Raw genomic sequence first — 13,674 nt, 5'->3', positions numbered from 1 at the left:
GAATTCAAGGATTACTCAGATTTCTTGGAAATATCATTTGATACTTTTTTTTAATGCTATGACTACAGCCACACATTTTTTCTTGAGTCGTGAGAATTCTTTTTTTTACACGTATGAATGTCATTTTTAGCAACTTAATAAAAATCGTAGAACTTAAATGCTTTATACAATTAAACGAATGGAGAGCCCGTTCATTTAGAAATTAATTTAGCAATGTCACGCACCTATGTCTACCTAAAAATCGGCACCCAAATTAAACAGCCGTATTTTTCCAATGTTTCGTTTCTTTTTTATCGTCGTGCGCCGACTGGTGGAAGATCTGCAGCCGCCAAATGCCCGACTCGTGTAAAAAAAAAAGAAAAAAAGGGGAAATACACTATCTGGTGTTCTTTTTTTCCCAAACAACGTATTGCATGTACTACATATTAAATTACACAAGAAAACAAGTAAAAGTTTCTATCACTTTAGAAGTGGTTATCAAAACAAAAGTTTACAGAAAAAGTAACACCGTCCAACAAGAGCCAATTAATCACAGCCACAGTGCCTCTCAATTAGTCCCAAAGTGGCTAATTACCCTATTAACAATAAATACCGTTTTAAAATAGTGACAAATCTAGTGCTGTGAGAGCCGGGTCTTTTAGTGTTTTGTCTCTTAACAAAGGGACAAAGTTCTTAATAACAGATTCATTGATCGCGATTTTATATTTATGATTTTACGTTTGCTTTCAGTATTTTGAAAATGTTGCGTAAGTGCTATCAACCGTATACGCTTATTTCCGAGTTTCAGAACTCCTTTCACTCAGCTGTGTTACCTGTGTTACCTCTACAGGGGAAAACAAAAAACGTGGTCAGGTATCTATTCCACCTAACTCGTGATAATTCCGGGGAATGTGCTGTATAAACAAATATATAGTGTTGTCCCTTAACCTATAGATGACCTACATCAGAACATCAAAATGCTCTGCAGAAATCAGACTTCGTTTATGTATAAACATATAAGTATTTTTCATAAGGGCTGTTTTATAAGTAATTTATTGAATTCAAGTAAAACAAAAAGTCCAAAGACAATCCGGTTTTTCAGCCTTTTGATCGTCCAATGTAAAGGAATCTGTGGGCGCACCTTGGCGGTCACGAAGGCGCTCGATGTCGTGTGTGAATTAAGATAACCGGCTTGTTGACACAATATTGGATCGGGAGCGTATCGCTTCACCACACTGGTGACAATCAGTTAAAAGACAATCAGGGCTCAGGATGAGGCGAGCGCAGGGCTGAACAGGGCTCTGAGAAGGACATACTGTAGTGGAGCTGGAAGTCGGGGCATTCTTTCGATGTTGGAGGAGAATCGCTTGGGATGCGGGGTGATCTGTAATGCGCTCTGACTGCAGTCACCTCCTGGGGGAGTGAAGTGGGAAACGGCAGGCATGTCTACAGGGGATAACAGCACGGGGGCCGGCAGTGACGAGTGTCCCGTGTGCTACGAGACCCTTAAGGACAACAAAAGGACTCTGAGCTGCGGACACGGCTTTTGCCACGACTGTCTGGTCAAGACTCTGGTCGGCGCCAACAGAAGTGGGCACATCACCAGGCACATCATCTGCCCCATGTGCAGGCACCTGACGTTCCTCACCGAACAGGGGGAGGACGTTGTGAAGGTCAAGAGCGCCAGGAAGGACGCGCAGATTTTGGAAGTTACCCTCTCTCCTCCTCCTCCGGTACCCCCTTTCCATCACCCCCTTCCGCCGCCATCACCGGCCCGCCACGCCGCCGGCCGCGCCCCCCCGCGGGCCGGTGACAGCGGAGCCAGCCGAGCCGTGTGGTTCTTCCGGAGGGCTTCGTCGAGAAGGGTCAGCTCCCGACCGCCCGGCCCTGCCCCCACCCTCCAGATTTTCACAATCACCAGCCAGGGCCGGCCCATGGCGGACGAGGACGCGGTCAGCGTGACGGCAGTGACCACCGTGATTCCCGTCCCAAGAAGGCGAAGTAGACTAACGTGCGCCACAGCGCGATGGGTGCTTACGTGTCTCGTTGCGGCAATCGTGGCGGCTGTGGTGATAGCGGTTATTCAATGTACAATGTGGAGATAGCTCACGTTTTCAATTCCCCCACCGCTGCGTCCTCCACTAACATCACATCCTATTCTGATGCGCCGATTTCCCTTGAAAGCCGTAAAGCTGTAAAGCCTGATTGCTGTGAAAGTCACTATACAAGTGTTTGCTCGTTCTTTCCCCGTTAGCACATGCAAAAAGGTGCATCTAATGACGGCCAAAGGCACTAAGAAGTAAATTCGTTCATGCTGTACCTTCAAACAACCTTTTGCTCCAGTAAAGTGTGTATAAACGTGTGGTCATAAACGTGATTTTCTTTTCAGTTGATTTATCTGGTTATGGGATTAGATACAAAGTGGACATATTGAGATTTAAAAAAAAAACTCCGTCTTGGGTAATATTCCACTTAAGAATCGGACAGGATGAAACCACTCATTGCACTTCCTTCAGTATTTCATTGTCTGTCTTATTGAGAAATATCCGTTTCAGTGTCTGTCGTAATCATCGCTCGTTCTGTGAAGTTGACCAAGTTATGATGGCAATGTACTTAATTACAATTCCGCTTTTATTTAATTAAACAATAGCGATGTAATATTACTATAAATTAGGGCTTTTTTTTTGGTAAATTATTCAAAAGATTTTTTTAAATAAATCCTTGGGTGTTTAAATGTTTATTGTTCGAGGCGTACACATCTGGTGGTATCTATTTTGATAGAAAACGGCTGTGAAATAAAAAATCGTATTTTTTCATTTTGTCTTAATTTTTCTTTACCCAGTCTTTCTAGTCTTGAATGCTTCCTATGACCCTTGAACGTGCAAACTGTCTTCTCCGGTTGATATTGAAGGGGAATTCAGTGAAGTGATAGTGACAGGCATTTTCTGTCCTAATCAGAAAGCAGATCCTTTGTGTAAAAACAAGTCTTCTTCCTTGATGCTTATGATTCATGATATACTTGTTTCTGTTAACAATGTCATTTAAATAGTGACAATGGCAGTAATGAAGTACACTGTACCTCATCTTGTTTTATTTCTCAAAAGAAAATCACGAGCAGTTTTTTTAAACAAGATTGGCACATTGGTTAGCATTGCTGTCTCACAGTGCTGGGGCCCTGGGTTCAATTCCCAGACTGCTGTCTGTGTGGAGTTTGCATGTTCTCCCTGTGTCAGCATGAGTTTCCACCAGGTGCTCCAGTTTCCTCCCACAGGCCACAGACATACTGGGAGGTAAACTGGCCCATCCTTAATGGGCACTGAAAAGCTATTTTCATATTTTGGGGTCAGAAAGAATCACCACTGGTGAGTGGATTTCAAACAGAATGAAAGTAAAACGTGCACAGTAACTTGTTAAACCTCCAATTTACATCACAAAATAGACAAAAGTTCCACATATGTGCAGCGCTGTATTGCCGTTGTAGTCTGTGATTCAGAATGAGACAACAAAATTTCCGGTGAGGTATTTCCAGTGTGCTTAATTCTGAATTTGTCAAATTGTGCAATACCGTCAATTAATCAATTAAGTAAGTAATTAATTAATTGTTACCGAGATTTAATAACCTCTTGGAGAAATTGCGACTGCAGTTCCCCTTTAATCCCCGTTATAACGCTATCCCCAAACTGAGCTTCACACCCTCTCTCCCTTAACCTACACTAAAACAACATAATACATGGTTTAGGAAACAAAGTATACCACAAAAGTTCAGTCTTCCTGAGACCAACACAAGTCATTAACTCAGCAGTTTAATGTTTTTGCTTTTTCAAGCGCGGACAATTACAGTACATTGTTATCCTTGGGCTGCTCCACGTGTGCAGTAGAAATCTGCACCTTGAAGCCTCTAATTTGACATTCAGAGGACTCTCATTTCATATGTACCTCCCTATTTTGCAGCTTTATTTCTGTGCAGAAATATTGTAAATTCAAACAGGTAGGATGTAAATGTGCACCCAGTAAATGTTCTTGTTATTTTCTGTTTTGTTTTGCTAAGGAGGTCCTCCTACAAGGGCATTTTACAATGTCCATGTGACTGAAATGCCTCACTGATTTTATAAGCTACAGTAAATGGTGTGTGAGACCACATATTGTTCTTGAACAGGAAGATTATGTTAAATGCCTAGAGGTCATAAACAAGTCATGCTTTTGCATTCCATCAACAGAGTAACTGGTGGCAAAATCATTGAAATCTGGGTGCACTGGGTTTATTGACATTCTACTACAGAAACTGAACAACCTGTTCTAACACTCTAGGAATTACACATGTGACTAGTCTTCTAACTATAGGAGCCAATATGGCAGAAAGAGAAGCATCTAAGTGTGCATAAGGGAAATTGCAGATACAGATGTATTCATTGTGTACAAATCAGATTCCATTTTCATTTTTTTCCCAGTGGTGTGAATTGAAGGTTTCAATGTTCTCTTTCAGTCCCCCCAACAAACAAAGCCCTGTTTGTGGGAAGCCATGGGCAGTACATCCACAGAAGACAGGGATTTTTAATTTGCAAACAAGCATGGTAAACAGGTGGGGTCAAATGTGTAGATCCACCGAATTATCCAGCAGCCACATCACCCTGCAACTCACCACTGGCAGCTCCACTGAAGCTCAGCAGGTGTGAGCCTGGCCAGTACCTGGATAAGAGACCTGCTGGGAAAAACCTAAGGTTGCTGCTGGAAGAGGTGTTAGTGGGGCCAGCAGGGGGCGCTTGCTCTGCAGTCTGCGTGGGTCCTAATGCCCCAGTATAGTGACAGGAACACTATACTGTAAAAAGGAACCATCCTTCGGATGAGACATACAACCAAGGTCCTGAATCTCTGTGGTCATTAAAAATCCCAGGATGTTTCTTGAAAAGATTGGCCTTTACCAATCATGGTCTCCTAATGATCCCCATCTCTGAACTGGCTTCATCACTCTGTTCTCCTCCCCATTGAGAGCTGGTGTGTGGGGAGAGTACCGGTGCACTATGGCTGCTGTCACATCGTTCAGGTGGGGGCTGCACACTGGTGGTGGTGGAGGGGATCCCCATTACCTGTAAAGCGCTTTGAGCAGAGTGTCCAGAAATGTGCTATATAAGTTTAAACAATTGTTATTATTATTATTATTATTATTATTATTATTATTATTATTATTATTATTATTATTACACAGAGAAAGGAAATAAGGTCACGTCACCTGTATGATTTCTTCATGTGCTTTGCTACTCAATCTAAATGTGCAATGTCCTGGAAGAAGTCCCTGTTTGGGCTGGTGGTACAGTACAAGTCTGATTCATTTAGTTAATAAGAATGTAAACTATGAGAGGTTGTAAACAATAGGGGGCCCATATAGCCTGTGCGATTGTTAATGGCTAATTGTTCACATCTAGCCATGTCTTAAAAGGAGCCAGGACTTCAACAACACGGCTGGGTAGAGTGTTCTGGTTAGCTCGCAGAGAATCGTCTCCTCTGTGAGTTTTAAATGCACTTCCCAGCACTTTCCTCCTGTGTGCTCTGATCCATATTTCCCTGTTAATTCTGAAGCAGTTCACCCAGGTGGCTTCGTCAATGTCAGTGAGGATTTTGAATACTTGTATTGGGACCATTCTTATTTTATAGTGAGCAGAATATTGGTAGTATTTACAGAATTAAACAATGAGTATAAAATATTATAATAGAAAACTTTATAATGAGAGTGGCGTGGCTAGCCCAGTGATTAATATTGCTGCCTTGCAGCACTGGGGCCCTGGGTTCAATGCCTGGGGTGCTCTCTATGTGGAGTTGGTATGTTCTCCCCATGTTCCAGTTTCTTCCTCCAGTCCAAAGACATAATGGAACGTTAATTGGCATTTGGGAAAAATCTGTGTATGGACTGGGATCTCACCCAGGGTGTGCACCACCTTGCACCTGTTGCTTGCCAGGATAGGCTCCAGCTCCCCTGTGAACCAGAATTGGATGAAGTGGTTAGAGAACACATATAATACATTCTATCTTACAGAGGGCACCTGAGAAGTGAGAAGCAGGTCCATTGTCCATTAATTATTTTGGTGGTGGTGGAGGGGAGTCCCCATTACCTGTAAAGCACTTTGAGTGGAGTGTCCAGAAAAGCGCTATATAAGTGTAAGAATTATTATGATTATTATAATTATTTTGCAAGGGTCTGAGAGAATGGGAAAATGATGGCAGCTTGTCTTATTGTCAAAATGGTGCCCACTGGCAAAGCTTGCTCAGTCAATATTGGGGTACATTCTGTAACATAATACACTTTAAATTCATTTAAATTGTTTGGAAATAATATTATACAGTACTGTAACCGTGATATAAAACTAGAGGTTTTAAAAAGGACAAATATTCTCCTGCAGTGTAAATGCAAATTAACCTGTTTCGGAGCTGTGCAATGGCAGGCTGAATTTACAGAAATAGCCCTGCCCCCAGTCCTGAAGTCACACCCTGCATCCCCTCCCCCAACTCCTTTCTGTTGCTAGGTAACAAGTCCAAACAACTATGTCAATCATGGCGTCCAGATCAAACAAGTTTCAGACAACGGCATTTGAAGCTGAGGATTTTGCCTTTGAAGAGAGGGTGTCACTGTACATGCTACTGGAAGACTCACAAAGGGCAGTGAAAAAGGTTTGTATTAACACCTTTGTTTATTCAGAGACCTGTCAGGTACTGCACACATTCCCTTCATTGATCTCCACTTCACACAAACACTGCAGTACTGTGTATTTTACTTACAGTAGTAATAAAATAATTAATATCATGATTTATGAAAAACAGGTTTAGTAATTTACAATGACATTAAGGCCTACCCTGCTTTACTAAGGCCTTGTTTTTAAAGAATGACTATAAATTTCCTTCTATCTGTGCAAAACGTAGAAAAAGAACCATACAAAAGTGACTGAAACAGAATCCTTTTGAAAAGGCAAAAAGAATAAAGGATTTTCTAGAGTATACTGCACAACACTGTTGTAATAATTACTAAACAACCACTCCATGTGATTAAATCTAAAATTTGATTTTCTTTCAGCAAAATATGGACTTCATCTGAGAGATTGTAATACGTCTTTCCATTTGGTATTGAATTTACAGCTCTTTTAAGCTACTGTATGTAGTTAGTCAGAAAGAGTGACCAGAAAAAATAAGGCCTAATATATTTATTTTGTCTCTTGAAAGCTGAATTCCTGAAGTGATTAAAATTAGGATAACCAATATATCAAATCTTATTGAATAGGTCTTAAGTACAGAAATGTATATGCCAGTATAACTTTAAATGCATCACAAAGTACCTGGGCCATGAGCTATAATGTACCCATTCAATAAATATATCCAATCCAATAAATAATGTTAGCTGCTTGTCTAAGGCTTTGGTCTCACATCCAAGTGAGACTTTTCCAGATTTTCAATGAAGGAGAAATGTGGTCTGTAGTCATAGCAACACAGCTTCCCAGACAAGCTATCTGTGGAATAAACAAGATGACAGCATTTAAAAAGAAAGAAATTAAATTCAATCCAACCCTCTGGAACTCTGTCCTCTAGCTCTTTAAACACAATGGAACTACTGTAAATTTAAAAGCTTGTGGTCAGTACTTGCCTCTGGCTGTCATACAGGAAGCTAATTTTAAAACAGATCTGTAATGATAGCTTGTCTGAGTGTGTTTTGTGACACCAGGGAGCCTTTACGTCTCTAGGATATACTGTGAATGGAAGTAAACAGCAATAGAAGGCAAGTCCCAGCTACACACAAACTAGCCGTTGCCTAGTTAGTCTCAGAACTGGGAATGGAGGTTAGAAAAACAAAAAGTTCTCCTGTTGAAAAAATTGGAACCAGCTTGTTTCACCATCTTCTGGACAAGAGGACGCTTTTGAATCCCAAGGAAGAGGTGGTCAGTATATCTAGCATAAGCGAACTCATTGATATGCACAATATTGATTCCCCATGCAGTGTAGTGAGCAAACGGACGGATTCTCATGGGTGATGGAGAGAAACGAAATATTTTTTTTCTGCAACACTGCAATCTAAAGGTTAACAAAGCCATTTGAATCAGAAAGAATCTCATTCCAAAGGCAGTATTTAAAGGAGCTGCACAGTGTTTTAGCAGTATTAAGATTCACATTTTGCAGAGATTGTAGATAAGACTAACTTAAATGTTTGGAAGAATTTGGGAGTTTTAAATAATAAGAATTAGTTAAAGAATTAACTCACACAATGAATCGTATACTGTATTATTGCATTAGAGAGGTTATTTCTATTATATTATATAGCATAATGAAACAGCTACACATTTAAGTTTTATGTTAACACCGTTTATCATAGTTGATGCTTTATGCTAATACACAGCTGGACTCTTCCATTCCTAAAGCAAACATTTCTTTGCTCATAAAAAATATTGAATAAAAATTCAAGCAGTTCTGAAAAGGGCATAATGAAAGATAGAATTTAAAAACATTGCTTTGGATACAACTACTTGTGAATGAAGAAGGAAAATATAGCCATGCTTGTGGGCACCATTGACTCCCACTGTTGCCTTGGAGCTCTTGGGCCCCAGGTTTCATTCTGGACTGGGGTGCTTTCTATGCGGAGTTTGAGTGTCCTCCACTTGTCCAGGTGGGTTTTCTCTGGGTGCTCCAGTTTTCTTTTCCCTCCCAATGATATGCTGTACAGGCTAGTTGATATGGACCTCCTCTCCCACCCCTGTGATGGACTGGTGTCCCATCCAAGGTGTAGTCCTGCCTTGGGCACAGTGCCTGTTGGTTTAGGCTCCAGGTCACTGCTAATCTTGCAGGATCAGTGGTTAATAAAAATAAATGAATATATTGATTTATACGATGGGAGTATTTATGGTTCTGTGCTGGTCCCTAAAGGAAGAAAGGAAAGAGTGATTGAAGGTGCTTTGTTTCATTGCTCTATTCAGAATTGTACCTAATGTACTAGCTCCTGTTGGTAATACAGCATTCACTGTTTTTCCAGAAGTACCTGTTGCATCGGTTGATATTTATTGCTTACATTTCCCCCGAGCTAGCAGATAAAAGGGACCTTGGAGGTAGGCAAACTATTTGTTTTTTTTAAAAAAAACACTACAAACTCTCAAATCATTATGATAGCCACTGTTGTTGTTTATAGTCTGAAAGGAACTAAACTATTGACTGATTGGATGATTTGACTTGTGTTGGATAAAGTTACTTTTTAAAATATAATGCTGTGTAGTTACAGTTACAAGCTGCTTGTGTAAAGGATGACTTTTTAAGATGAATAGCACATTGGGGAAAGTTGCTTGTGAGAGAGAATAAGTGACTTATATAATTATAAATTGTTTCCTCTCAGCTTTTTTAATTAGTAAAAACATCTGTTACACAAATAACTTGTAGCAGTACACGACTTTCTACAAGTAACGTTCTGTGAGACTGTGCCCCATCATCAGATAAAATCATTTCTACAGTACCTGTGCGAAAACGTGTGCAGACCTACTGTGTTTGGCGAGAGCCAGGAAAGAGATGTGCTCAGTGATTTGTTCGTTTTTTCTCACTTGGAATCCGTTTTGTGTTGCACTCATGAAGTTAATTTCTTCATTTAAATAAGTAAACAAATGTCTGAATGTGTTGTATACTAATCATATTGCTTGTTGCCGATCTTCCCCCAGCTCACTATGAACAACTTTATCAGAAACTTCAGCAGTTTTACCAAGGAGATGGAGTCACTGGTCTGCTTCTTATCTACCCATCCTATGTGGTTCATACCATCGAGGTAATTGGACCGTACTCGGGTGAGATCTTCCGTTGCTCAGAGCAACTGGTGCTAGAGTGTTTTTTCCACTCAAGGCTGAGAATGAAGAGCACTCTTGCTGTGACTATGGAGGCCAACAGCCACAAGTCACAAATCTTGTAGGGGAAGTGAAATGTTTGGCCTAGATGAACAAAATCATTCCCTTTCGAGACAGAGTGGATTCAGAGTACATCAGCGGGGTTTGAGACACACTTGTCTGTCCATCACAGATTTTCAGCAACACCTGTTTTAGTAACCTACCTTCCCTCTACATTTATGAAGTCCTCGACTATTCATTTGACTTCGAGTGGCTTCCATTTGCGGATCCTCTCTGAATTATTCTGACCCCAAAGTAGAAAAGCATAAATGTAAACACTCATCACATTACATTTTTTCCTCATTAATGTTGTCTGTTTTGCAACTCACCTGTCCCAGTCCTCCAGTGATGTCCTTTTCTCTGTGCTGCGAGACCTGAGGAACATGGAGGAGCACAGGTGAGATTGCTGGTTAAGAACAAAGAAAAGAGAGCTTGTACAGTATCTCTGGCTTGTTTGTGCTAGATTATTTAATACACATTAGCATCACAGAGTTGTGAAATGTGCATTTTGTACTCAGACTTCTGAAGAACATTAGAAATGTAATAAATGAGGGGCAATCACTCAGCTCATCAGGTCTATTAAGTTGCTACTGTAGAAGCTAACTGATGTGAAGATCTTATCCAGCCGATTCTTGAAAGAAACCAGGCCATCAACTTCAACACTGTGGCTGGGTAGCTTGTTCCAAACTCCCACAACTCTTTGTGATGCTCCTGGTATCAGTTTTAAATGCTCTTCTCCCTTGTGTCATTGTTGGTTTCTTATGAATTCAGATTCTGCCTTTTAACTTTATGTAAGCAAAACATGGACTTAAAAGCTGTAAACTTGTTAAATCTTCCAAGTATTACACATAAGAGCTAATTATTATTCATACCTATTATTAAAGACACCAAAATGCTCTGAAAAAGCTACAATAACTCTGGATGGTAAGATAATACATGCACAGATGGATAACAGAAGGCATATGTACTTTAAACCAAGGAGCTGCTGTTTGATATCCTTGTTTCTTTTTATTATGAACAGAACCCTAATTGTGGACCCCAAAATATTGGTAATGTCACATGACATTCCAAACAGACTATTCCAGCAGTGGAGCTACAAGGTACTCAAATTACCAGCAAGGACCCTGGTGGACAAGTCTCACAGGGAGCCCACTGAGAAACTGGTCAGTGAGTCCCTGACACTGCTGCTCAGACTGGGCACGTACCTCCTCAGGACTCCCAAGGTACAGTATGGCACCCCGTGAAAAAAAAGAACATCTTCTCTGCAGTTCTGAGGGGCATTGTTAACACATAATCCTCTTGTTGATCTTCAATCAACATAATATCCTTGTTCATAACATCATTTTGAAAGAGTCACTCATCACTGAATAATTAAAAAAGGACATGTGACAATTAATCGGTCAAATTAAAAACAGATAATGTAAGTTTGAATAACTTTAAGTGTGACAATGTAAGATTCTAATCCACCTATAACTAATACTGGTTTGTCCATGGAAACAGCTACTCCAGGAAGCAAGAGTAGACTTGTTCATTGTTTCATGTTTTTTGTGATAAAAAGGTGTATCTTGTTCACATATACACATTGGTGTATTCTTGCCTTGTTCACACCAAACACATCACTGAATTTGAAAAATGCTTTTAAATCAGAAGTCTCTTTTTTTCTTTCAATAGAGCTCTAAAACCCCTCCAGACTCAATCCTGGATAAAGTTCCTGAACTGATCATCCCACAGGACACGATCGGAGACCTTTTAGAAAGAGAGGAGCTCCTGAGCTCACAGAAGTACCTAGAAACCTATGATTCTCCATTAAATATCGTGATGGATTCCGGTAAGATAGTGTATATATTCTTTTTAAAATGAAAATGAATTATTTTTATATTCTCTTAGTATTTCAAGATATATATTATACCGTATATGTACAGCTGCTCCTAATACAGAACAGTTTACCACAGGATTGTAGTAATATTTTTCTAACTATGCTCGTTTCTTCATTGTCGTGCTTTCAAAAATCTCTTAGTTTCAATAAAATAGTAAGGCAGCTTGATTTTAACAACGTGGAAGCATTAGATTTGTGCAGAAATGCAGAAATGAGTGTGTGTCCCTCTTTAAATGTTGTTACATGCCATCTGTTCCAATTGGTTAAAGGACATGTGTTTGGGAGCACCAACCCCACCACAGTATAAACTGTGGGAAGAAGGTATGAGTTCACACTTTTACAAAGTGCATGCTGCTAAAACATCTGCTGTTGGTTGCACACTGTTAACAGTCCCTAACAGATAACACCACATGGCAAACCAACATCTTAAGGTGCATGAGGATTTGAACAAGTGCTCCTCCTTCTGGACTGGCACTCTGCCTGAGGCCTTAATGACTTATTTGCATTAAGAATAAGTTTGAATTATTAACTTAAACGGCCCGATTGGCAACAGTGTCTGACTCATTAGTCACTGAGGAGTTTGTGATCTCTGTTAAAACCTGTACCAGCACCAGCAATGAGGAGAACTAGTTTAAACAATTTCAATCTGTCACACAACAGCATCTAGCCCGTTGACCTTCATGTGTCAATCAACTCTCTTTCACACTAATACATGTACAGATCTGGATTTAATACAATATTTCTCTATAACAGATCCTAACCCTTCATGACTGACAATGTAGTGGATGCTGTAAAACCCCAAATAATTTCTTGTTCATAAAATCTTGACATTACATTGTTATTCTTCTGTATTCTGTCTAACCCCAGGTAAAATAATTTTTGGTATTTTAAATGCTTCACCTGGGTCATGCACATTCTTTTTCCCCCAAAAAAAACTGCACCATGAGAGTCTCACGTTGTGAGGCATACTCTCCTGCTCTTTTAAATTGAAGTTTAATTTTAAGATGGAAGGCTAATCATGTCTTTTTCTTGTTTTTAGAACGTGTCTGGCCCCCTTCGGAACATCTTGGTCTCATATAATGCGGAACAAACAATTCTGTCTGCGAGCTCTGCTTGTAACGACACTTTTTTAAAATAAAAATAAAGATTTTGTGGTAAATCTTGACGACTGATACACAAATGGGCAAAATACCCCATCTTTGGTTACCAGTCTGTGGGTTTCACATTGTCCAACAGCGACAGCCTGTGGAGACGTGGTATTACTATAATATTTCATTTTTCTGTCCCAGTGACATGATCTTCTGCCCTCTAATCCTAGATTTGTTATCCTAGATTTACTGTATTAATGGCATAGTAGACTACTATTAAAGACTAAAAATCGAAATCACTGTTATATAATGTCTGCAACTGTATTAGAATGCTTTAGAAGGGAATATTTTGTTTTAATTTTGTATTAAGCTACCAATCTACCTTAATTAGGCATACCTAGTTTATACCTAGTTTGTTGAATCCATTTCTATCTTTTGTTTAAAATCATTCCATTATGCATAATCAGCTATATAACAGTCTAAACTATTGATGCCATTTAAGACCTATTGTAAAGACCATAGGGATAGGTATAAGGAAGCCATACCAAGAATATTAAAAACAATTTTTTCTCAACCTGGAAACATTTAAGTGCTCAGTTTTCAACTATATCACGTACAGTGAAAAAACTAAATTACTTTTAATTAAGGATTAATTTTTTTTATAGGAAAGAAGTGGATAGGGTTGCAGACTTTCCATTTAATTTTTTTTCTTCATTTTTTGGAGCTTATCCAATCTCTACCACTCTTTAGTTTCTCAGTTTCCCTGATTTGTTAATCCCCAGATACTTCACTTTCCAAAGAGAGGCCAGCATTTTCCAAATGTGAATGTCTGAAGATACTG

General features: G+C 39.7%; 2 protein-coding genes and 1 long non-coding RNA gene across 5 annotated transcripts; 2 read left to right on the top strand and 1 right to left on the bottom strand.

Moving 5' to 3' along the window:
* The first annotated feature begins 960 nt into the window (after nucleotides 1-960).
* LOC102696459 (RING finger protein 222) lies at nucleotides 961-2,795 on the top strand. Its single transcript, XM_015356029.2, has one exon. It carries the CDS (start codon nucleotides 1,422-1,424, stop codon nucleotides 2,082-2,084), a length of 663 nt encoding a protein of 220 aa, XP_015211515.2. The 5' UTR covers nucleotides 961-1,421; the 3' UTR covers nucleotides 2,085-2,795.
* Nucleotides 2,796-6,514: 3,719 nt separating this feature from the next.
* Nucleotides 6,515-13,129, top strand: LOC102696264 (testis-expressed protein 47-like). Of its 3 annotated transcripts, XM_015355860.2 has the most exons (8): nucleotides 6,515-6,639; nucleotides 8,981-9,053; nucleotides 9,651-9,754; nucleotides 10,208-10,266; nucleotides 10,891-11,092; nucleotides 11,541-11,697; nucleotides 12,015-12,066; nucleotides 12,785-13,129. In XM_015355860.2, the coding sequence occupies exons 1-7, from the start codon at nucleotides 6,523-6,525 to the stop codon at nucleotides 12,050-12,052; spliced, it is 750 nt and encodes a 249-aa protein (XP_015211346.2). In that variant the 5' UTR covers nucleotides 6,515-6,522; the 3' UTR covers nucleotides 12,053-12,066; nucleotides 12,785-13,129. The 3 variants fall into 3 exon arrangements, with proteins under 3 accessions (XP_015211346.2, XP_006635508.3, XP_015211348.2); XM_006635445.3 differs by lacking the exon at nucleotides 12,015-12,066; XM_015355862.2 differs by lacking the exons at nucleotides 6,515-6,639; nucleotides 12,015-12,066 and adding an exon at nucleotides 7,416-7,895.
* Nucleotides 8,138-10,572, bottom strand: LOC107078430 (uncharacterized). The gene is made up of 3 exons (XR_001479365.2): nucleotides 10,199-10,572; nucleotides 10,034-10,113; nucleotides 8,138-8,868 (listed from the first exon to the last, which is right to left on the bottom strand). It is a non-coding gene; the product is annotated as an uncharacterized lncRNA (long non-coding RNA).
* Nucleotides 13,130-13,674: the final 545 nt, after the last annotated feature.

The sequence above is a fragment of the Lepisosteus oculatus genome, chromosome 9 (genome assembly GCF_040954835.1).
Source record: "Lepisosteus oculatus isolate fLepOcu1 chromosome 9, fLepOcu1.hap2, whole genome shotgun sequence".
Classification (NCBI taxonomy): Eukaryota; Metazoa; Chordata; class Actinopteri; order Semionotiformes; family Lepisosteidae; genus Lepisosteus; species Lepisosteus oculatus.
Note: the sequence above shows the minus strand (reverse complement) of the source record. Positions and strands in the feature narration are given on the sequence as shown.

Bases quoted from the DNA above. Each gene is read 5' to 3' on its own strand.
- LOC102696459 (XM_015356029.2), top strand. From the start codon at position 1,422: ATGTCTACAGGGGATAACAGCACGGGGGCCGGCAGTGACGAGTGTCCC.
- LOC102696264 (XM_006635445.3), top strand. From the start codon at position 6,523: ATGGCGTCCAGATCAAACAAGTTTCAGACAACGGCATTTGAAGCTGAG. The intron at 9,054-9,650 runs GTAGGCAAACTA...ATCTTCCCCCAG, and splicing joins AGATAAAAGGGACCTTGGAG to CTCACTATGAACAACTTTAT. The intron at 11,093-11,540 runs GTACAGTATGGC...TTCTTTCAATAG, and splicing joins ACCTCCTCAGGACTCCCAAG to AGCTCTAAAACCCCTCCAGA.